Source organism: Hyla sarda, chromosome 1 (genome assembly GCF_029499605.1).
Source record: "Hyla sarda isolate aHylSar1 chromosome 1, aHylSar1.hap1, whole genome shotgun sequence".
NCBI lineage: Eukaryota > Metazoa > Chordata > Amphibia > Anura > Hylidae > Hyla > Hyla sarda.
The window spans coordinates 394944552-394968133 of NC_079189.1; the positions used below are offsets into that span (position 1 = coordinate 394944552).

General features: G+C 44.0%; 1 protein-coding gene across 16 annotated transcripts in view; it reads left to right on the top strand.

Moving 5' to 3' along the window:
• Nucleotides 1-23582, top strand: part of RNF212B (ring finger protein 212B) — a 465717-nt gene that overhangs the window by 105785 nt on the left and 336350 nt on the right. For 14 of the 16 annotated variants that reach the window (XR_008845195.1, XR_008845189.1, XR_008845186.1 and 11 more), the window contains one exon: nucleotides 14009-14083. The exons of the other annotated variants lie outside the window; for them this stretch is intronic. Coding sequence is in view for 8 of the 14 variants with exons in the window: in XM_056526195.1 (XP_056382170.1) it covers nucleotides 14009-14083 (75 nt within the window). In the remaining 6 variants the exon portion in view is untranslated. The remainder of the gene's footprint in view (nucleotides 1-14008; nucleotides 14084-23582) is intronic. 16 annotated transcript variants of the gene reach the window in all.

Sequence of the window (23582 nt, forward strand, 5' to 3'; positions counted from 1 at the left end):
CGCAGCATCTGAGGGAAGAAAGAGCGGCAGCATGTCAGCTGAGCGTCAACTGACCCGTGACCTTGCAGGAAGTGAAAAAGTGTGTCACAGAGATATGGCGGCGCTGGAAAGCCTGAAGAGCAGAGGTAAAAGCATACAGATGCCGAAAAACATGAAGGAAGGGGGGGGGGGTAATGAATATAAAAAAAATATATCATGAAGAAAATACAACAATATATATGTGTACTCATCTGCACTAGCAGCAAAGAAAGAGGGTGTGTTCAGTAATGCAGCACCTTTAATTACCTGGGTCCCATTCTCGTTGGTTAGTACTTATCGTATAGCATACTTGGTTGTGCATATGCATTGTAAAGCTTTTTCTTCAACACTGATTATAAACTTATTCTGCTGCTAAATTTTGCAGCAAAGAAAAAATTTGCATATAATGTGAGGCCTCTTCTCTTGATATAAAATCAGGATCGCGGACGGTAATTCTCTTCCTGTGTGAGAAAACTTGGCAGCCGGCACAAGAGACAGAAATTTCCGAGGCCAGGCAAGAACCGCATCAGAGTAAGGTTGAGGGCAGGGGGTTTGGCAAAACTAGCCTGTACGAACAGCCGCAATAAAGACAGAAATCAACTGAAAACCTGCTCCCCATCGGGACCGGACACCACCAGCACAGCTCTCCAGAAACTGAATCTCCCGCTTGCACAGGCAACAATGCCCAGGTAGCAGAACAATGGGGAGGTTAAAGGGGTACTCTGGCCCTAAGACATCTTATCCCCTATCCAAAGGATAGGGCATAAGATGTCTGATCGCGGGGGTCCTGCCGCTGGGGACCCCCGCAATCTAGCATGCAGCACTCACCTGTGAGCACTGCAGGAAGCTCTGGAGGCTCCAAGTCTTATGCTTCCTGACCACGGGGACGGAGTATCTTGACGCCACGTCCCGCGCCCTCATTGAAAGTCTATGGGAGGGGGCATAAGTTATCTCTGCCCAGAGTACATAAGACTTGGAGCCTCCAGCGCTTTCTGCAGTGCTCACAGGTGGGGACCCCATGATCAGACGTCTTATTCCCTATCCTTTGTATAGGGGATAACATGTCTTAGGGCCGGAGTACCCCTTTAAATAGGGATCAACGCCCCTCCCACAAATACAGCCCTGCGGGCTTAACACGGGTTCATTACAAATTTTCGGATTCGCTGGACTACGATTAGGATGACCAGCTTTTTTATTTGTTTAATATTAATAAAATGATTAACGAGGGCTTGTGGGGGAGTTTTTTTTTTATAAAAAAGGAAGCAGGAGGCCAGCTGATTGCCTCCTGTCTGCCTAGTACGGCAGCTTCAGAGATTCAGCCATAGGCTGAATGTCAGTGTGAGACTGACAGTTATACTATACTGCAGTACATCTGTACTGGAGCAGGGTATAACAGGTAAAAAATATAAAAATAAAAGGTTTTTCAATGAATAAAGTGTGAAAAAACTAAAACAAATGCTCCTTTCCCAATAAAGCCCTGTATAAAAATAAAACAAAAACCTAAACATATTAGGTATTGCCACGTTCGTAATGACTTGTACAATAAAACGGTAGTTATTTATCCCGTACGGTGAATGATGTTAAATAAAAAAAGTGAAAGAATCGCTAATTTTGGTCCAAAACATGGAATAAAAAAGATCAAAAAAGATAGCATGTATTGGAAAAAATGGTACCAATAAAAAGAAGAGCTTGTTCCATAAAAAATAAGCCCTCATATAATGGCGTTGGATAAAAAATAAAGTTAGGGCTGTCAGAACATGGCAAAACCAAAAAGGAAAAAAAAGGATTTTCTTGTGAAAAGAAAAAAGGATATAAAAAGCTATATAAGTTGGGTATTGCCATATTCGTACCGAACCACAGAATGAAGGTATCATTTTTACTGCACAGTGAACGCCATGAAAAAATTTTTTTTTTACAATATTCTGGAGTTTTTCGCAAAAAATGCTGTCTCAACAAAGATTTACCAAAAAGTACAGTATGTCACGAAAAAACATTCTCAGAGTCGCATCACTCAGTTAAAGCATGTCAAAGTTATTACCATTTAACCCCTTCCTGTCCTAGGACGTATGCATACGTCAGCTGCAGGAGATCGACAGCGGGACCATATTGTTAATCAGAGTCCTTCCGCTGCTGGCGAGACTGGGATTGCGCCGGCCTTGGCAGTATTAACTTCATAGATGCAGTGATCAGTCCTGATCACAGAATCAATGGGGTTGACTCGGGGAGGGGGCTCCCCCTGTACACCAACAGCGATCCCGGGATCATGTTGGTTGCCATGGCAGAAGGAGGCCAGCTGCTGGACTCCTGTTTGCCTAGTATGGCAGCCTGTGAGGTTCAGCCATAGGCTGGATCGCACAGGCGTAATGTCAGTGTGAGACTGGCAGATGTACTGCAGCATAGTATACCCTGTAAAAAGTGTAAAATATAAAAATTATTTAAATAAATGGCCCTTTCCGATAACCCCCCCCCCCCCCTCACCCCACCCCAAAAAAAAACAAAAGCACCCATACATGTACAGTGGGGAAAAAAGTATTTAGTCAGCCACCAATTGTGCAAGTTCTCTCACTTAAAATTTTCATCATAGGTATACCTCAACTATGAGAGACATAATGAGAAAAAAAAATCCATAAAATCATATTGTCTGATTTTCAAAGAATTTATTTGCAAATTATGGTGGAAAATAAGTATTTGGTCAATAACAAAAGTTCATCTCAATACATTGTTATATACCCTTTGTTGGCAATGACAGAGGTCAAACATTTTCACAAGATTTTCACACACTGTTGATGGTATTTTGACCCATTCCTCCATGCAGATCTTCTCTAGAGCAGTGATGTTTCTAGACCCATTTTTTCCATGTTTACAAGGGGTAAAAGCCCCCCAAAATGTGTATCCTAATTTCTCTCGAGTACGGAAATAACTCATGTGGATGTAAAGTGCTCTGTGGCCGCACTACAGGGCTCAGAAAAGAAGGAGCGCCATTGGGGTTTTGGAGAGCGAATTTTGCTGAAATGGTTTTTGGGGGGCATATTACATAAAAAATAAAACACATGGCACACTATTAGGGAAATTACACCACTCAAGGAACGTAACAAGGGGTACAGTGAGCCTTAACACCCCACAGGTGTTTGACGAATTTTCGCTAAAGTTGTAAGTGAAAAAGTAAAAAAAAATTTCACTAAAATGCTGGTGTTACCCCATATTTTTGATTTTCAAAGGGTAATAGGAGAAAAAGCCCCCCAAAATTTGTAACAATATTTCTTCTGAGTAAGGAAATACCCCATATGTGTAATGTTAATCCGAGGGCGCACAACATGACTCAGAAGGGAAAGAGCGCCATTGAGCTTTTGGAGAGAGAATTGGTTGGAATGGAAGTTGGAAGCCATATGCGTTTACAAAGCCCGATGGTGTCAGAACAGTGGACTCCCCCCCACATGTGACCCCAATTCATAAAGTGCACCCCTCACGGAATCTTATAAGGGGTGCAGTGAGCATTTACACTCCACTGGCGTTTGTCAGATTTTTGGAATTGGGCTATGCAAATGAAAAATTTTATTTTTAATTTTCACAGACCACTGTTCAAAAATCTGTCAGACACCAGTGGGGTGTAAATGCTTGCTGCACCCCTTGTTACCTTCTGTGTTTAATTTCCAAAATGTAGTCACATGTGGGGGGGGGGGGGGGGGTCCACTGTTCTGGCAGCATGGGGGCTTTGTAAACGCACATGCCTTCAATTCCAGTCAAATTCTCTCTCCAAAAGCCTAATTTCGCTCCTTCTCTCCTGAGCCCTTTAGTGCGCCCGCAGAGCACTTTACAACATTTACATATGGGATCTTTCCTTACCCAGAAGAAATGGTTACACATTTTGGGGAGCTTTTTGCCTATTTCCCCCTGTGTGAAAATGAAAAATTTGAGATAACACCAGCATTTTAGTGAACAAAATCAAATTTTTCATGTCTAACTTTTTAACGAAAATGTGTCAAACACCTGTGGGGTGTTAAGGCTCACTGTGTACGTTCCGTGAGGGGTGCAGTTTCCAAAATAGGGTCATATGCGGGTGTTTTTTTTTTTTTTTTTTTGCGTTTGTCAGAACCGCGAATCAGCGACCCCTGTGCAAATCACTAATTTAGGCCTCAAATGTACATGGTGCGCTTTTACTCCTGAGCCCTGTTGTGCGCCCGCAGAGCACTTTGCGTCCACATATGGGGTATATCTGTACTCGAGAGAAATTGCATTACTTATTTTGGGGGTCTTTTTCTCCTTTTACCACTTGTGGAAATTAAAAAATGGAACAACACCAGCATGTAAGTGTAAAAAAAATTTGTTTTTTTTTACACAAACATGCTGGTTTAGCCCCCAATTTTTCATTTTCACAAGTGGTAAAAGGAGAAAAGCCCCCCAAAATAAGTAATGCAATTTCTCAAGACCCCATATGTGGGAATGAACTGTTGCCTTTAAATACGAGAGAGCTCATGAGTGAAAGAGCTCCATGCTAATTTTATGCCTAAATTAGGGATTTGCACAGGGGTGGCTGACCGTTGCAGCTAGAGATGAGTGAACTTACAGTAAATTCGATTTGTCGCAAACTTCTTGGCTCGGCAGTTGATGACTAATCCTGCATAAATTAGTTCAGCTTTCAGGTGCTCCCGTGGGCTGGAAAAGGTGGATACAGTGCTAGGAGACTCTTTCCTAGGACTGTATCCACCTTTTCCAGCCCACCGGAGCACCTGAAAGCTGAACTGATTTATGCAAGATAAGTCATCAACTGCCGAGCCGACAAGTTTGTGACGAATCAAATTTACTGCAAGTTCGCTCATCTCTAGTTGCAGCGATTGAGAGGATTTTGCATGGAGGGGGTGTGCCTGGGCTCATCTTCCTCACATGCAACTTTAGGGCCGACTTGTGACATGTATATTTCTGCACCCGGCGCAATGGCAGCCATGAAGCCAACTGATTTACTGCATTGATATGGGGCCTAGCCAAAAAAGCATTGGGGTGCTGAGCCACAAACTGTTGAACTGTTGGGCGGACAAGTTCTTTTGAGCCACCAGCAAATTGACAAAGTCCTTCCTGAAAAAAAGGTAAAGTTACTTTCAGTGAGAACTGCAGGATCAATTTGGATTCCTGGGTGGCCAACAAATCCAGGAATCTGTGGCTTTTAACCATCTGGAACTGGGGTCCAGACGGTGTCACCTATATCGGGGATGGAAAATTGTAGAGTTGACAGGGAAAACTTTTATGGGGGACAGGGGCACTAGTTTGGGGGGGACCTCTACGGGGATTGCCCTGCCGCGCCACCTTCTAGGGTGCTCATCATCACTGGATGATTGCAAGAGGGAGGAATGAAGAAAGGTGGGGTATCCCTCATTGGCGGTCTTGGAGGCAAGAATGGAGTATTCCTCCTCCACCAAAAAAGAGCCTTCCGACCATTTTAATTTTATAGAGGGTAACTGTCTGTAAATGTATAGTGTTTTCACTTTATTTCATTATTTCAGTGTGTAATGTAGTGTAGGTGTAGTGCTTTTTTTTTATTTTTACTGTAATAAAGTAGGGTTTTTGGAAGGTTTTTGGGGGAGGTATGCCGTCTGTGCTACCAGTGACTGTTCTGCACTATGTGGCTGGACCTTACCCTGTGTGCAGATTGCCCTGATTGCTGATCAGTGGTTTGATCAGCACTTTTTTTGGGTGCAAGTATTTTTTTCCACGTTTTTTGTGGCCAAACAACCCTGAAAATAAAAAAAAGCGAAGAAAAGTGGTGATCAGTGGGGGCGTGGCCTGGACGCCGAGCTGAGCAGACGCATGCTGCTGTAGCTCCTCTTTGAGCCCGTACTTTTACTACTCCTGCCATTATACTGGACCCCCTGACCCTACCCCAGAGGCTTCGGAACAGAAGTGGATCACTTGGCCCCATCATGCCAACAAATAAAGGCAACTCAGCGGCGGCAGCGAAGCTACAAACATTCGCCCGTGTGGTCCCCCAAGATTTCACCGACTGCTCACCGCCCTCAAATGCAGGTTCTTCTGCTGCCTGCCTGCCATCGGCTCTATCTTCCTCACCTGCATAACTAACTCTTGGAGACGTTTCTGCTCATCTACTCTCTGCTATCACAGTCTGCAAAACTTCGGTCACCAGCATGCTGGAGGAAGTTAAGGTGGACATTGGCCTGCTACGTCAAGACCTCCACAACTTGAGGGACAGAGTAGCGGAGGACCGCATATCTACTATGGAGGATAATATCTGCTACCATAGAGGCCCTTAAATGCACATCTTCACAGTGGAGGGAGAAGGCTGACGAACTCAAGAGCAGACGGAGGAGAAATAACCTTTGTATAGTTGTTCTATCGGAGCGCTATGAGGGCAAGGACCCAGGTCCGTTTGTGGAGCAGTTGCTGTGGGAGCTTCTGCCCAATGCTTCCTTTTCCTCAGCCTTTGCGGTCCAGTGAGCCCACCAAGTGCCGACTCGCCCTCTCCCACCTGGGGCCCCACAGTGGCCACTTCTGGCCCGTATACTCAATTGCAGTGACTGGGACCTGGCCTTGCGCCTGCTCAGTCGCCTGCCGGAGATCTTCTACAATGGCTCCCCGGTCTCCATCTTACCGGACTTTTCCCCAGACCTCCAGAAGAAAAGGGCCACTTTTCAAGCTGTGAAACGGAAGCTACATGAACTGGCGGTACCGTATTCTATGATCTACTCTGACCGTCTCTGATGAACGTACCCTCTTCTTCCTGACCCCACAGGAGGCTGATGAGTGGGCTTCACGACGGTGCAATGTTCAACCATAAGTCTGCCGCTTGGTGAGACCCTGAACTTCTCTGTGCCTTAGCCTGACGTCTAGTCTATCTGCAAGTATGATGCTGCTCTCTCCCCTCACATGAGGACCTGCTGTCTGCAATGCTGGACCTGTCGTGAGTACTGTGCCCAGCCCTGGCCTGAACCTGACCCCTTCATTGGCCTTTTGCCCTCTTCTACCTACCTGCTGGACACAGGAGTTTACTCTAGCCCCCCTTCCAATCTCCCTCCGATACCCATCAGAGTTCTCCTCTCCCCCTTCCCACAGCATTTCTCCCACTCCCTTAAACTATTCCCTTCCTTCTCCCTCATTCCTTGGTCCTTCACTCCGTATTGCTACCTGGACTTTCGCTCTTTCCATAGCTTCCCATGGACTGGATATATTTCGGGCTGGACAGTCACTGACTGCTGTGACTCCGTGGTCATACATTTTTGCTCCACCACATGTGTCCCCTACTCTCCCACTCTTTACCCCTTCTCCCCCGTTCCCCTCTATGTACATGTTCGTTGGCCCACACTTCTCCACTTATTATTGCCGCTATGTGTTGATTGTATACGTATATGACCATGTATAGTTTCTTTAGGCTGTGTTGCTTATATTTCCTTCTTTCCCCTCTTGTTTTCCTCTCTCCCGTGCTTCTTCTCTCCCTTCTCCTTTCTTCCCCCCCTCTTCCTTCTTCCTGATTTAACTTTTTACATTCACTTCCCCCCCCCCCCATCTCTTCTCTCCCTCTCCTCATCTTGATGGCCTCTCTTTTCTCACTCCTCCTGTTTCTGTACTAGCTTGCCGGGTTGGTGCTATGGCTATTAAGCTCGCGGGTGGATTCTGTCTGGGCTCCTCTAGCACTGCTTGTGTTTCCTCAGGGGATTTGTTCCTATGTTAAAGTCAGCTATAGCTGTCAGGCATCGGATCTACATGAGTCCCGTAGTCCTTTATACCTGACGCATGAACTCCCCCCCCCCACCCCCCATGCCTATTGACTCCACCGACACTTAGTCTGTGGACTCGATGAACATGTTTTATTTGTTTTATGTTGGTCCCCTTTTGTTTTGTCCATGTCCTGTCCTTCTATGCACTCACTCGTTTTCCGGTCCTTCTTTATTTACTCCCTCTCCTGGACGGACTCTATGCCCTCGCTTACCTATTTTGTCTCTCCTGTAGTTCCTCTTCCATGTTGGCCCCATGGCTACTGTGAAGTGCCTCTCGTGGAATGTATGAGGCCTTGGCTGCCTTCGTAAGCGATCCCTGGTATATGCCACTCTCCGTAAGTACACTCCCTTAATTGTTTGCCTGCAGGAGACACACCTGACCATTACCAACACCCGCTGGTTATCACGACCCTGGGTGCAGTGTACTCTGCACTCATGCTACACCTCTCACTCCAGAGGTGTGTCCTTTATGATTCATAAATCCCTGAAATGGGAAGTACGTCAGACCCAAATTGACCCAGTCTTTGTTTTTCTTCCCTCATAGACAACTCCCCATATGTTCTTTTAGGAGTTTATGTTCCACCACCAGGCTCCCTAGATGTACTTCATCAGGCAGCTGTGTTTGCTGCTTCCTTCCCTGGAGCCAAAATTCTCTGTATGGGTAACTTCAACAATGTATTAGACTGCAGATTAGATAGGGGCAGCTCTGCTGCACATCCCAGTGTTCCTTTACACCGTTAGCCACATTACTCTCTGAGTTGGGATGGTTGGATATTTATAGACCCTTACACCCGAGTACAAGCACATATTTTTGTCAAGCGGCTGGTTGTAACTCTTTATCACGGATCGAATTTATGGTGGGCAATACCCTAATGATACCTCAGGTGAAGGCCTTGGCAAACGTTAATGCTGCTGCTAACCTTAGAACTACTGGGTTCCACTAATGTTAGGATCTGGAGGTTTAACCCATACTGGTTGTCCCCTCTAGGCCCTCATGATGGTGTCCCAGTACAACTGCAGATGTTTATGAACGACCATAGTGGTGTTGAGGATAAATTAGTGGTGTGGGAATTGGCTAAAGCATTTTTGTGCAGTTGTCTGCAATCTGCAATTTCTTAACTCAAGCGGGAGTCGGTGTGGGAGGAGAATGAGTTGGCGATGCATTGTTCTGAGCTGGAGCAGAGATATGTAGCTGACCCTACTGACCCTCATAAGGATGACTGGCTTCAGGCTGGCCATCTTTATCTCCATTGTTTACAGGAGAAAGCAAATTATTTTTTAATCATCAAGTGACCTTTGGGTTAAGCAACTAGTCTAGCAAACTGCTGGCTAAAAGCTCTCTCCGACAGTTTTACAGATCCATGCCTCGGATGGCTCCATCTTGACTACGAATTCCCATATTTCAGATAGATTTGCCAGTTTCTACTCTGATTTCTCACCGGCCACTTATTCCCATGAGGACTTTGCTTCTTTCCTGGACTCTATCACCTTCCCTAGACTTTCTGCCGATAGTGCCGCTTCTCTTTAATAATTTGGCTTCCCAATGGAGGAATTAGCTGATGCCTTGGGTGCCCTAGCGAGAGGTAAGTCGCTGGGCCCCGATGGTCTTCCATTGGAAGTATACAAAGAGTATAGGGAGCAGCTGGCTCCCTGTCTGTTGTCTATGTATCATGCAGCCTTTGCTGCAGGCAGACTCCCTGATTCCTTCAATGATGCCTCCATTGTGGTCATATTGAAGCCAGATAAAGATCCTCTAGACTGTGGCTCATATCGGCCCATTTATCTTTTAAATTTGGATTACAAATTACTTACTAAAATGCTTACTACCAGACTTAATCGGGCTAGTTGGAGATTATCCACATGGACCAATCAGGATTCATGCCGGGTCGCTCAACCTCTGATAATATGCGCTGAGTTTAGGTACTAGCTCGGGTGGGGGTAGCGAATAGGGAGTATTGGGCGATGGCCTCTTTAGACGCCGCTAAGGCTTTTGACTCCTTAGAATGGCCCTTCCTCCTAGAGGTCTTTGGATGTTTTGGTTTTGGTCCCAACTTTATCAAATGGATCTACCTCCTTTACAGCTCCCCGAGAGCCCAAATGTCTGTTAATGGGGATCTCTTCCCATACTTTGCCCTTGCCAGGGCACGTGACAGGGGTGCCCTATCTCTTCCTTGCTATTTGCCATTGCCATTGAGCCCTTGGCTCTGCAGATACGTCAACACCCTGATTATTCTGGAATATGTGTTGGTTCGAGGAAGAATAAGGTAGGCCTGTATGCTCATAACATAATACTATGTGGAGCGGAGGTGGTCGCCGCTCGGTGCTGCGCCATTTTATGCTAGGGACGTTAGGGACCCACTCTAAATAGGTGGCCTTGACGTGGCGAGTGGGCTTGTACTTTTTGATCAAAAATGTATACTAACAACCTGTTAGTTTTTGATATTATGCTGAGAAGCAATCAGATCATTATACAAGATTGTAGATGTGCACCATGTCTGTTTTTCTACCCGAATTCACACTGTGATTTCTATCCCCTCTTTTTTTTGTTTGAACATGTGCTGCACTCTTCCCCACCCCCTCAGCCCAACCCTATATAAGTAGTAGTTAGCTACACATGAGTCATTTCTTTCCTAGCAGCCTCCCAGTCTGACTGAGAGAGCATGGTAAGTGAGCCATTACACCTTGTTCTCACTGGTGTGGTGCTGTGCGGTGTCCGTTGCTGCCGTGGCGCCGTGTCTGCGGGGGGGTGCGGCCCATAGACTGGTTTGAGTGGCATTGGGGCCGCTCTGCCGGTGGTTCGTTCCCCCCTGTGGGCATTGGTGTTGCGGCGGTGGTGGTCGCCGCTCGGTGCTGCGCCATTTTATGCTAGGGACGTTAGGGACCCACTCTAAATAGGTGGCCTTGACGTGGCGAGTGGGCTTGTACTTTTTGATCAAAAATGTATACTAACAACCTGTTAGTTTTTGATATTATGCTGAGAAGCAATCAGATCATTATACAAGATTGTAGATGTGCACCATGTCTGTTTTTCTACCCGAATTCATAATACTATTTATGTCCGACCCAACTGAGACTCTCCCTTTTGGTGTCATGCTTATTGACTGGTTTGGTGACAACTCTGGACTCAGCATAAATTGGGATAAGTCAGTTTTTATGCCTCTGCGAGATGCTGATTGGGGGGAGTGCATTCACGGCTTAAAGGTGGTCTCCCAGTTTAAGTACCTTGGTATTCATATTAATCGAGTCTTTGAGAACAACCACCTGATGAATATCCAACCCCTTCTTCCCTTCATACGGGAGAAATTTAGGGTATGGGCAACCTTGCCACTTTCCGTGGCAGGTCGCATCAATCCAATCAAGATGGTGATTCTTCCTAAATGCTTGTATCAGCTTGAACACGCCTCTGCTCCAGTTCCGGTGAAGTTTTTCAAGCAATGGCATGCCCTTTCTCCATTTTTGGTGTGGGGTGGGAATAGATCCAAACTTAAATTGTCTCTCCTACAACGTTCTAAATGTCAGGGAGGTATGTCGCTTCCTGACATGCATCTATATTACCTGGCGGGACAACTTCGCTACCTTAGATGCTGGGTTACTTCACCATCCCTACCTAATAGTGAACAACATTTAACTCACTGCCTAAACTTAACCAAGCTATGGCCTGTTCTGGAGGGTAGGTTAGGCTTGGGTGGTCTGTGATTGCCTCTACATAGATTAGCATCTCAAGTTTTGGCTGCTACAAAAAAAGCTCCTCACGTACACTGATATTATGCTGGATAGACCATTATGGTCCGACCCCACTTCTCTGCACTACTGGATCCTCAGTTCTGGAAATCTCATGGGGTTTTAGCTATTGATGATTTACATGATGGTAACTGCTTCAGGGTCTCGCAATATTTTCAAGACAATAGGGACATCCCTCACCAGTCCTTGTATAGATACCTCCAGCTCAGACACGCATTCACGCTGCAATTTTTGACTTCCTCTACACCGTTTTCCCGCTTCCCTGTAATTGGTGTTTTTAAATCACAGTGCCACAGAGGTCTTATTTCTGCTCTTTATACTACCCTATTGAGCGCTAAGATGGAAAGGGAGCCACTTTTAGTAGAACCACCTTGGAAGGCCAGACTTAACCGTTGAGAAGTGGAGTGATGCTCTATCTTCTCATCTATGTGTTTCTCTTTCTATCAATAACAGACTTGTTCAATTGTACATGTTTCAACAGTCATATCTCACCCTGGTTCGTCTAGTCAGAATGGGCAGACGCCAAAATTCAGAGTGTCATAGATGTGGGGCCAGTGAGTCAGACTACATGCACTTATAAATACATTTTTGCGGGAAGTTACACAGTTTTAATGAGGAACAATGGACACCTAGCAAAATTGTTTTCCTTAGGGAAGTATTATTCTTAGCCAGCAAGGCCATAGCCCTGCGATGGATGGATCCTAGGACCCCTACCCTTTCTGGCTGGAAAGCCCTGGTCAATACCGCAGTGAACTATGAATACCTAGTTTATAAACATCGCAAGAACCCCTCCAAATTCTATAAAATATGGTCTTCCTGGTGTGCTTCTCCGCAGGCAACTATACTATATCTAGATTCTTGGCCCTAAGAGGTCAACTGAGTCTGCCCCCGTAGTAACTTAACCTATTGCCATTTCCCATCCAATGGATAGGGGATAAGATGTCTGACCGCGGGGGTCCCACCTCTGGGGACCCCCGCAATCTTGCATTCAGCATCAACCTAGGGGAACTGCACGCCACACTGCCATATCAGAATCTGTCATGTGATGACCACGGGGGCCGGAGTATCGTGACGTCATGACTCCGCCCCCGTTTGAGTCTATGTGAGGAGGCGTGACGGCACTGCAGCGTTCTGAATCGGGAGCTTGGAGTTTCCGTGTTCATGACGTTCATGCCCCCTCTATTCATGTCTATGGGAGGGAGTGTAACAGCTAGTACATAGCCATGCCCCCTCTATTCATGTCTATGGGAGGGAGTGTAACAGCTAGTACATAGCCATGCCCCCTCTATTCATGTCTATGGGAGGGAGTGTAACAGCTAGTACATAGCCATCTTGCCTCCTCCCATAGACATGAATGGAGGAGGTGTGACTGCTGTGGTCGCTCGTCATCTGGAATGGAACAGAGTTCACTCCGTGCATCGGATGACTGAGGTCCCGGGCCAGAGATCACAGGGGTTCCAGCGGCCTGCTTTACTTATTTAGGAACATTTACTTATTTACTTTTTCATTCCATTCTGAGGATTGGCAGGGGTCTCTGCAGTTGGACCCCCAATGATCTGCAAGTTATCCCCTATTATGTATATAAGGACCTTACTTGCCCAATATGAAATCCCCAAATGAGCCCCAAGTGCCCACTGGGTATGTTTGCTAAAGGGGGCAATAAACATTATTAAGAAAAAAGGGTACACAGACTTTTAAATAGGGGTTATTTCATTATTTTATTTGTTGTCATGGTTTAAATAGGGGTTATTTCATTATTTTATTTGTTGTCATGGTTTGTTTTATGATTATACAATTCTAATATAACCAACAGCTGAATATGTAGCACATAAAATATAAAATAAATGTTTTGCTTGCTCACACATGTTCACTTTAAGAATGGTACATATATTACCAATTCTCAAGGATATGCAAACTTTTAAGCACAGCTGCATGCAGGTTTTTAAAATTATTTTGAAAGAACTGGTACACTTAAATGCTTTACTAGTATGGTCAGTTGTAAAGTTGTACCCTTGCTAACTAACCTATGTTAATTTGTATAATGGATCCCATTGACTTATAAGGGGGCCCAAGAGGGAACTCTTAGGCCATGTTCACATGACAGAATTTCCATGCCAGATTTCACATTGGAATCCAACAAGGAGATTCCGCTGCAGTAGGATTCAACGGGATTCTGCTGAGCCGTGCACACGGCGGAATTTCGGTGATGTTCTGGTACGGAATTCCATTTTCTGTGTCCGCACAAAGAATGAACATGTTCATTCTTTGTGCGGAGTCTACATGGAATACATAGCAGTCTAAGAAGGCAATTTCCTGTGCGGTCCTAGCATCGGCAAATTATGCTAGCGCCCTGCAGTTTACAGATTGTCCGCACAGAGAATCTCCGTGTGGACATTCCTTAGTGTGAACATAGCCTTACTAGTGTAACAAGTGATTCAGTAGCAAACTGGAATAAATGACAAATACATCTGTTATCATGCCTACAAACGTATATGAATAATTGTCATTTCTCATGGATCTCTACACAGCTTAAGCCACAAGAGAAAATATATTTCCAATGTCTTAAAGAGACCGTACAGAAGGATTTTAACAGTATTTCTAAGGTGAGAATGTAGAAGAATGGTTGAATTTTTCATGATTTCAACTGAAGAATTGTTAATGAGTAATTACCACTTTGACTAATTTCTGGTATATCATAGTAACATGTCAAAAGTTTTGATCCGTGGGGTCCAGGTGCTGAAACACCCACCTTTCATGTATAAGAAGGGGTAGCAGCACTCAGCTGAGGGCTGTACCCTTTTATTTCCATTCGCCTCTGCATGTTCTCCTTGGAAAACAGTGAGCAGGGTATATATTTATACAAACTCTATTAGACTTTCTTTTAGGGTAGGGTCACACATAACTGATCTGCATCATATTTTACGCTGCAGATCTGCTGGTGACCCGACCCTATTATGTGCTTCTAGCTGTGCCCAACCCCCCCCCCCCCCCCCTCCATGTTCAGCATTCAGCAGTGCACCGCTACGAGCAGCCACACAGGGACAAGCGAGTCGCCGCGCGCATGTGCAGTGTACTTAGACATCGCTGGTGCTCTGCAATGTCTTAGTACACTGCAAACGCACATGGCAACTTGCAGGTCCCTCTGTGGTTGCTCGTAGCTGCAAATTGCTGCTGTGAACAGGACATGGGGGGGGGGGGAATAGCTGGAGGAACACTATAGGGTTGGGTCACCTGCAGATCCGCAGCATAAAATACGATGTGGATCCATTACGTGTGAACCTACTCTGAAATCCGCATGTACATTTTTTTTTATAGCCTATTAAAGGGGTAATCCAGGAATAGAAACAGAGCTTATTTCTTTCAAAAACTACTCCCTGTCTGTCTCCAGGTTGGGTGTGGTTCTGCAGCTCACTTCCATTGAAGTGAATGGAGCCAAGTTGTAATACCACACACAACCTGGAGACAGAAAGTAGCTCTGTTTTTCTGTCCCTGGATATCCCTTTAAACTTAAATGGAATTCTGCAGTCCCATTCACACTGCAGAATTTTCACTGTGGACGTTCCACAGCTAAAATTCTGTGTTACGCAAAAATATGTCATGTCTTATATTTTTTCAGAATGTAGCTGCAGAAGCACAATGAAGTGAATGTTTTTTTTTTCCCCCACTAAATGCCTATTTCGGACAAATTTTGTGCAGTATTCTGTTTTAAAGATTTTTTTAAAAAGATTTTTAAATAGAAGTAGTTTACAGATCTGTTTACCTTTCTGGCACCAGTTGATTTAAAAAATAAAAAAAAATGTTTTCTACCGGAGTACCCCTTTAACCTGTTGGGGACGAAGGGCATATGGATACGCCCTTGCATCCTGGTACTTAAGGACGAAGGGCGTATCCATACGCCTGTGGGAATTTTGGTCCCCGACGCGCACCGGGCGGGGACCGGACCGGGGTGACTGCTGATATCTATCAGCAGACACCCCGTGCAAATGCCCAGGGGGGTCATTAGACCCCCCCCATGTCAGCGATCAGCGCAAATCGCAAATCCTATCCCTGCTATTGGTGGTCTAGACGCGACCACCAATAGCAGATCGGGGGCGGAGGGGTTTACTTTTGTTTTCCCAGTCCTGCCCACCCACAATAGGCGGGGCAGAACGGGGAAACGAAGGGGACCGAACGTCAAAGGTCCACTTACCCGTCCGGAGGCTGCGGGCGACGGTGATCGGCGGGCGGCGACGGAGATCGGCGCGGGCGGCGTGCGGCAGAAGAAGACGGCTCCCTGGATCCTACGGAAGCCGGTAAGTTGCCTAGCAACATCTGAAGCCCTCCAGATGTTGCAAAACTACAACTCCCAGCATGCCCAGACAGCTGTTTACTGTTTGGGCATGCTGGAATATGTAGTTTTGCAACAGCTGGAGGGCTGCAGTTTGAGACCACTATATAGTGGTCACTAAACTGTATCCCTCCAGATCTTGCAAAATTACAACTCCTAGCATGCTCAAATAGCTCTTTGCTGTCTGGGCATGCTGGGATTTGTAGTTTTGCAACATCTGGAGGGTCACAGTTTGGAGATCACTGTGCAGTGGTCTATAAACTGTAGCCCTCAAGATGTTGCAAAACTACAAATCCTAGCATGCCCAAAACAGCTGTCTCACCATGCTGGGAGTTGTAGTTGCGTAACCTCCAGCTGTTGCATAACTACATCTCCCAGCATGCCCTTCGGCGATTAGTACATGCTGGGAGTTGTAGTTTTGCAACAGCTGGAGGCACACTGGTTGGGAAATACTGAGTTAGGTAACAGAACCTAACTGAAGGTTTTTCAACCAGTGTGCCTCCAGCTGTTGCAAAAGTACAACTCCCAGCATGCACTGTCTGTCAGTGCATGCTAGGAGTTGTGGTTTTGAAACAGCTGGAGGTTTGCCCCCCCATGAGAACGTACAGGGTGCATTCACACGGGCAGGTTAACAGTAAGTTTCCTGCTTCAAGTTTGGTCTGCGGCAAATTTTTCGCCGCAGCTCAAACTCCTAGCGGGAAACTCACCGTAACACGCCAGTGCGAATGTACCCTAAAAACACTACACTACACTAACACATAATAAAGGGTAAAACACTACATATTCACCCCCTTACACTGTCGTCCCCCCCCCCCCAATAAAAATGAAAAACGTATTGTACGGCAGTGTTTCCAAAACGGAGCCTCCAGCTGTTGCAAAACAACAACTCCCAGCATTTCTGGACAGCCACTGACTGTCCAGGCATGCTAGGAGTTAAGCAACAGCTGGAGGCACTCTGTTTGGGAATCACTGGCGTAGAATACCCCTATGTCCACCCCTATGCAATCCCTCATTTAGTCCTCAAATGCGCATGGCGCGCTCTCATTTTGGAGCCCTGTCATATTTCAAGGAAACAGTGTAGGGCCACATATGGGGTATTTCCGTAATCGGGAGAAATTGCACTACAAATTTTGGGGGGCTTTTTCTCCTTTTACCCCTTATGAAAAGGAAAAGTTGGGGACTACACCAGCCTGTTAGTGTTAAAAAAAAAATTTTTTACACTAACATGCTGGTGTTGCCCCATACTTTTTATTTTCACAAGCAGTAAAAGGAAAAAAAAGCCCCCCAAAATTAGTAACGCAATTTCTCCTGAGTACGGAAATACCCCATATGTGGACGTAAAATGCTCTGCGGATGCACAACAAGGCTCAGGAGTGAGAGCGCACCATGTACATTTGAGGCTTAAATTGGTGATTTGCACAGGGGTGGCTGATTTTACAGTGGTTCTGACATAAACACAAAAACATAAATACCCACATGTGACCCCATTTTTGAAACTGCACCCCCCACGGAACGTAACAAGGGGTATAGTGAGCCTGAACAACCCACAGGTGTTTGACGAATTTTCATTAAATATGGATGGGAAAATGAAAAAAAAAATTTTTTCACTAAAATGCTGGTGTTACCCTAAATTTTTCATTTTCACAAGGGAAAATAGGAAAAAAGCCCCCAAAATTTGTAACCCCATTTCCTCTGAGTAAGAACTTACCCCATATGTGGATGTAAAGTGCTCGGCGGGCGCACTACAATGCTCAGAAGAGAAGGAGCGCCATTGGGATTTTGAAGAGAAAATGTGTCCGGAATTGAAGGCCACATGAGTTTACAAAGCCTCCATAGCGCCAGAGCAATGGACCCCCCCCACATGTGACCCCATTTTGGAAACTACACCCCTCATGTAATGTAATAAGGGGTGCAGTGAGCATTTACGCCCCACAGGTGTCTGACAGATTTTTGGAACAGTGGTATGTGAAAATGAAAAATTTTATTTTTCATTTGCACAGTCCACTGTTCCAAAGATCTGTCAAACGCCAGTGGGGTGTAAATACTCACTGCACCCCTTATTAAATTCTGTGAGGGGTGTAGTTTCCAAAATGGGGTCACATGTGGGGGGGACCACTGTTCTGACACCACGGGGGGCTTTGTAAACGCACATGGCCCCTGACTACCATTCCAAACGAATTCTCTTTCCAAAAGCTTAATGGCGCTCCTCCTCTTCTGAGCATTGTAGTTCGCCCGCAGAGCATTTTGCGTCCTAACATGGGGTATTCCCATACTCAGAAGAGATGGGGTTACAAATTTTGGGGGGCATTCTCTCCCATAACCCTTGGTAAATTTGGGGAAGAAACTGCACTTTAGTGAAAAAAAATGTTTTTTCATTTACACATCCGATTTTAAGGAAAAGTCGTCAAACACCTGCGTGGTGTTAAGGCTCACTGGACCCCTTGTTACATGCCTTGAGGGGTTTAGTTTCCAAAATGTCATGCCATGTGGGGTTTTCTGCTGTTCTGGCACCATAGGGGCTTCCTAAATGTGACATGCCCCCCAAAAACCATTTCAGCAAAATTCACTCTCCAAAATCCCATTGTTGCTCCTTCCCTTCTGAGCCCTCTACTGCGCCTGCCTGCCGAACACTTGACATACACATATGAGGTATTTCCTTACTCTAGAGAAATTGGGTTACAAATTTTTGGGGGCTTTTTCTCCTATTACCACTTGTAAAAATTCAAAAACTGGGTCTACAAGAACATACGAGTGTAAAAAATGAAGATTTAGAATTTTCTCCTTCACTTTGCTGCTATTCCTGTGAAACACCTAAAGGGTTAACAAACTTTCTGAATGTCATTTTGGATACTTTGAGGGGTGCAGTTTTTATAATAGGGTCATTTATGGGGTATTTCTAATAGGAAGGCCCTTAAAATCCACAAACCTGAACTGGTCCCTGAAAAATTCAGATTTAGAAAATTTTGTGAAAAATTGGAAAATTGCTGCTGAACTTTGAAGCCCTCTGATGTCTTCCAAAAGTAAAAACATGTCAACTTTATGATGCAAATATAAAGTAGACATATTTTATTTGTGAATCAATGTATAATTTATTTGGAATGTCTATTTTCCTTACAAGCAGAGAGCTTCAAAGTTAGAAAAATGCTAAATTTTCTAATTTGTCATCAAATTTTTGAATTTTTAACCAAGAAATAATGCAAGTATCGATGAAAATTTGCCACCACCATAAAGTAGAATATGTCACAAAAAAACAATCTCGGAATCAAATTTATAAGTAAAAGCATCTCAGAATTATTAATGCTTAAAGTGACAGTGGTCAGATTTGCAAAAAATGCTCCCGTCCTTAGGGTGATAATGGGCTCCGTCCCCAAGGGGTTAAGGTTTGTGTAATCTAACAAAGAAATTATATATTGAATCATTGAGCTAGCTAGAAATGGGGAGGCCTGGGAAAAAATTAAAAATGTTTATTCCAAAGAAGTTTGTGGGTTTTTTTTCCAGAAAATTTTTAATAAAAAGAAGTATGGAATATTTTATTCTATAATGATAAATATGTTTATAACATGCTATTCAAACTATATAACACTTAGATGTTCATGAAAGACATCTGAAAAAATTTGCTAATTCTCCAGTCTTACCTAGAGATTGGAAAAAAAATGAGAAATATGTAGAGTTCTTGTTCTTTCTTTAATGATAAATAGTGTTTATAATTTGTTAATATAGCGTTATAACATTTAGACCTTCATAGAAGACATATTTTCAACACTCTGTAAAATGGTGAGAGCAACAACCAATATTGAAATAATTTTATATTTATAAAACTACTTCATTCTGCATGTTTTTTCCAATGGCTTAACCCCTTAACGACGCAGGACGTAAATGTACGTCCTGGTGAGGTGGTACTTAATGAACCAGGACGTACATTTACGTCCTAAGCATAACCGCGAGCATCGGAGCGATGCCCGGATCATGCGCTGCAGGTCCCGGCTGCTGATCGCAGCCAGGGACCTGCCCGTAATTGCGGACATCCACGATCACGCGGATGTCCGGCATTAACCCCTCAGATGCCGTGATCAATACAGATCACGGCATCTGCAGCATTGCGGTCACTAAAATAGATGATCGGAGCGCTGCCGCAGGTATCTGATCATCCAGCACGGCCGACGGAGGTCCCCTCAACTGGCTCCGCTGCCTTCCCGGCGTCTTCTGCTCTGATCTGCCTTCTAGCAGACCAGAGCAGAAGATGACCCATAACCCTGATCAGTGCTATGTCCTATACATAGCACTGAACAGGATTAGCAATCGAATGATTGCTATAAATAGTCCCCTATGGGGACTATTAAAGTGTAAAAAAAAAAAAAAAAAAAGAAAAAAAATTAAGTAAAAAAATTTGAAAAACCCCCTCCCCCAATAAAAACGTAAATTGTCCCATTTTCCCTATTTCACCCCCAAAAAGTGTTAAAAATTTTTATATACATATTTGGTATCGTCGCGTGCATAAATATCTGAACTATAAAATAAAATGTTAATGATACCATACGGTGAACGGCGTGAATGTAAAAAAAAAGTCCAAAATAGCTGCTTTTTTATAACATTTTATTTTTTTTCCCAAAAAATTTATAAAAAAATGGATTAAAAGTTTTATATAAGCAAATATGGTATCAATAAAAAGTACAGATCACGGCGCAAAAACTTAGCCCTCATACCGCCGCTTATACGGAAAAATGAAAAAGTTATAGGTCTTCAAAATAGGGGGATTTTAAACATACTAATTTGGTTAAAAAGTTTGCGATTTTTTTTAAGCGCAGTAATAGAAAAGTATGTTATCATGGGTATCCTTTTAATCGTATTGACCCAAAGAATAAAGAACACATGTTATTTTTTACCATAAATTGTACGGTGTGAAAACAAAACCTTCCAAAATTAGCAAAATTGCAGTTTTCTTTTTAATTTCACCACACAATTAGTATTTTTTTGGTTGCGCCATACATTTCATGGTAAAGTGAGTGATGGCATTACAACAGACAACTGGTCGCACAAAAAGCAAGCCCTTATACTAGTCTGTAGATGAAAATATAAAGAGCTATGATTTTTTGAAGGCGAGGAGGAAAAAATTAAAACATAAATGTAAACTTAAAATTGTCTGCGTCCTTAAGGCCCAAATGGGCTGAGTCCTTAAGGGATTAAACATTTCCAGAAATGTTTACATCTCTATGTACATCTAAAGAGCAGCAAAACCTAGAATTCAATTCAAATATTTGGAATGCAATTTCTAAAGAAGAGCAATATGCATTTCTGCTGCAGCATTATACAGTGAATGCAATCTAGAGATTGCATGTAACGGTACCCTTAAAAAGTATAAAATAAGAAATGTTTATAAATTTATATAAAACCCTTGCCCTAATTTTAAAAAAAAATCACCCTTTTCTAATTTTACCCCCCCCCCCCACACACAATACATAAACATTTTTATTTATAATACATAAAAATTATATATATTATTTATTTGTTTTAATAGTTTGAACAATTACACACGCAGCAATATCAAATATGTTTATAATTTTTATAAACATATTTGATATTGCTGCGTGTGTATTTGTTCAAACTATTAAAATACAATGTTTATGATCCTGCATGGTAAACAGTGTAAACAAATAGCAGATGCCAAAAGTGCAGATTTTTGGGTCACATCATATCTAAAAAATGAATAGAAAGCGATCAAAAAGTCCCATCAAAATAAATATGGTACCAATAAAAACTTATACTTATTTAGACCTGTATACAGAAAATTAAAAAAGTTTATAGGAGTCAGAAAATTTCCTCTGTCCCTCCTGGTGACCTGGTACTTAACGCACCAGGACATACATTAATGTCCTGTAGCGGTGCTCGCATCATGCACGGCAGGTTGCAGCTGCTATCAACAGCCTGTGATCTGCCGGTAATAGTGGACATAAACGATCACGCTGATGTCTGCTATAAACACCTCAAATGCAGTGATAAATACAGATCACAGCATCTGCAACGTTGCAGGCGCTTAAATGGATGACCAGATTGCCCCCGGCATGACCAGCATGACGGCTGGTGGTACCCTTACCTGCTCCGGCCATCTTCCTGGGCTCTTCTGCTCTGGTCTAACATCGAGCAGACCAGAGAACATCGCCGATAATACTGATCAGTGCTATGCCTACGCATAGCACTGAACAGTATTAGCAATCTAATGATTGATATAAATAGTCGCCTGTGGGGACATAAAAAATGTGTAAAAAATGTGGGGGGGAAAAGTGAAACAAAAATGATAAAAACCCTTCCCCAATAAAAATTTGAATGGCCCCTTTTTCTCATGAACTATGAAAATATAATGTTAATTATCCCATACGTGAACAGCATAACCGCAAAAAAAAAAGTCAAAAAATGCTGCTTTTTTGTCATATCACATTCCAAAATAGTTAAAAAGCGATAAAAAAAATTAGCTATACATTAAAGTGGTACCAATAAAAACAGATCACAGTGTAAAAAATTAGCCCTCATACAGCCCCGTCATTACAAAGGACAATTGGTTGTGCAAAAAAACAAGCCATCATATGGGTTTTAGGATGGAAATATATGAAGGAAAAAATGAAAACGGAAAAATAAAATTGCCTGTGTATAAAGGCCAAAATGGTCTGTGACCTTAAATTCTGCACGGTGCTTACAGTTTGCTTGTGATTTCAGCTTATATTCTTAACCAGTGTTTGTACAGTTGGGATCAAAAGTTTGGGCACCCCAGGTAAAAATTTGTATTAATGTGCATAAAGAAGCCAAGGAAAGATGGAAAGATCTCCAAAAGGCATCAAATTACAGATTAGACATTCTTATAATATGTCAACAAAAGTTAGATTTTATTTCCATCATTTACACTTTCAAAATAACAAAACAAAAAAATAGCATCTGCAAAAGTTTGGGCACCCTGCAAAGTTAATAACTTGTACTGCCCTCTTTGGCAAGTATCATAAACGCTTTTTGTGGCCAGCCAAGAGTCTTTCAATTCTTGTTTGAGGTAATTTTGCCCATTCTTCCTTACAAAATTCTTCCAGTTGTTACACCATGCGCTCCGCCCTCACACGCTGAGTGCATGGTCCCCTTACCTTCTGCTGCCGACGGTGCTGGCGCTCGCATTGCGGGACGCGCCCGCATCCGACCCCAGTCCGTCACTCTCCGGGTGTTTCTCCTACCTCTGCCTCCACCTCTCTGCTCCGGCGCGCGTGTACCGTCCCATAGGGCGTGCGCGCACCGGAGCTTTAAGATTTAATGAGCCAGTACGCTCATTAGTGTAACCACCTGTCTTGTTTAAAAATTCCTCCACCTTCCTCAGTTCTCTGCTGGATCGTTGTTGCCTTGTTCCCCAGAGAAAGCGTTCCTTTGTATTGCCTTGCCTGTACCAGATCTCCTGCTCTTGTGACTTGACTTGCTCCTCTGCCGCCTGCCTATTGAACTCCTGCTACGTCCTGACTACGCTACTGTGCAGCCTTCCCTGACCTACTGCTATCCACTCGCATCTCCTCAGTCGCCTGTGTGGTCGAGCCGTGCCAGGGGTAGCGACCTGGGTGTCAACTGCAGCTGCAAGCCCATCCTGCTTTGCGGCAGGCTCTGGTGAAGACCAGCGGCACCTTAGAATCCGCTCCCTGGTACGGTCTGAGTCATCTGTCACACAGGTCCTGCGGATCCACATACACCGGAGCTCCTGTCTTCAGAAACGTGAGTGTTACAGTAAGATCCGGCCATGGATCCCGCTGAGGTAC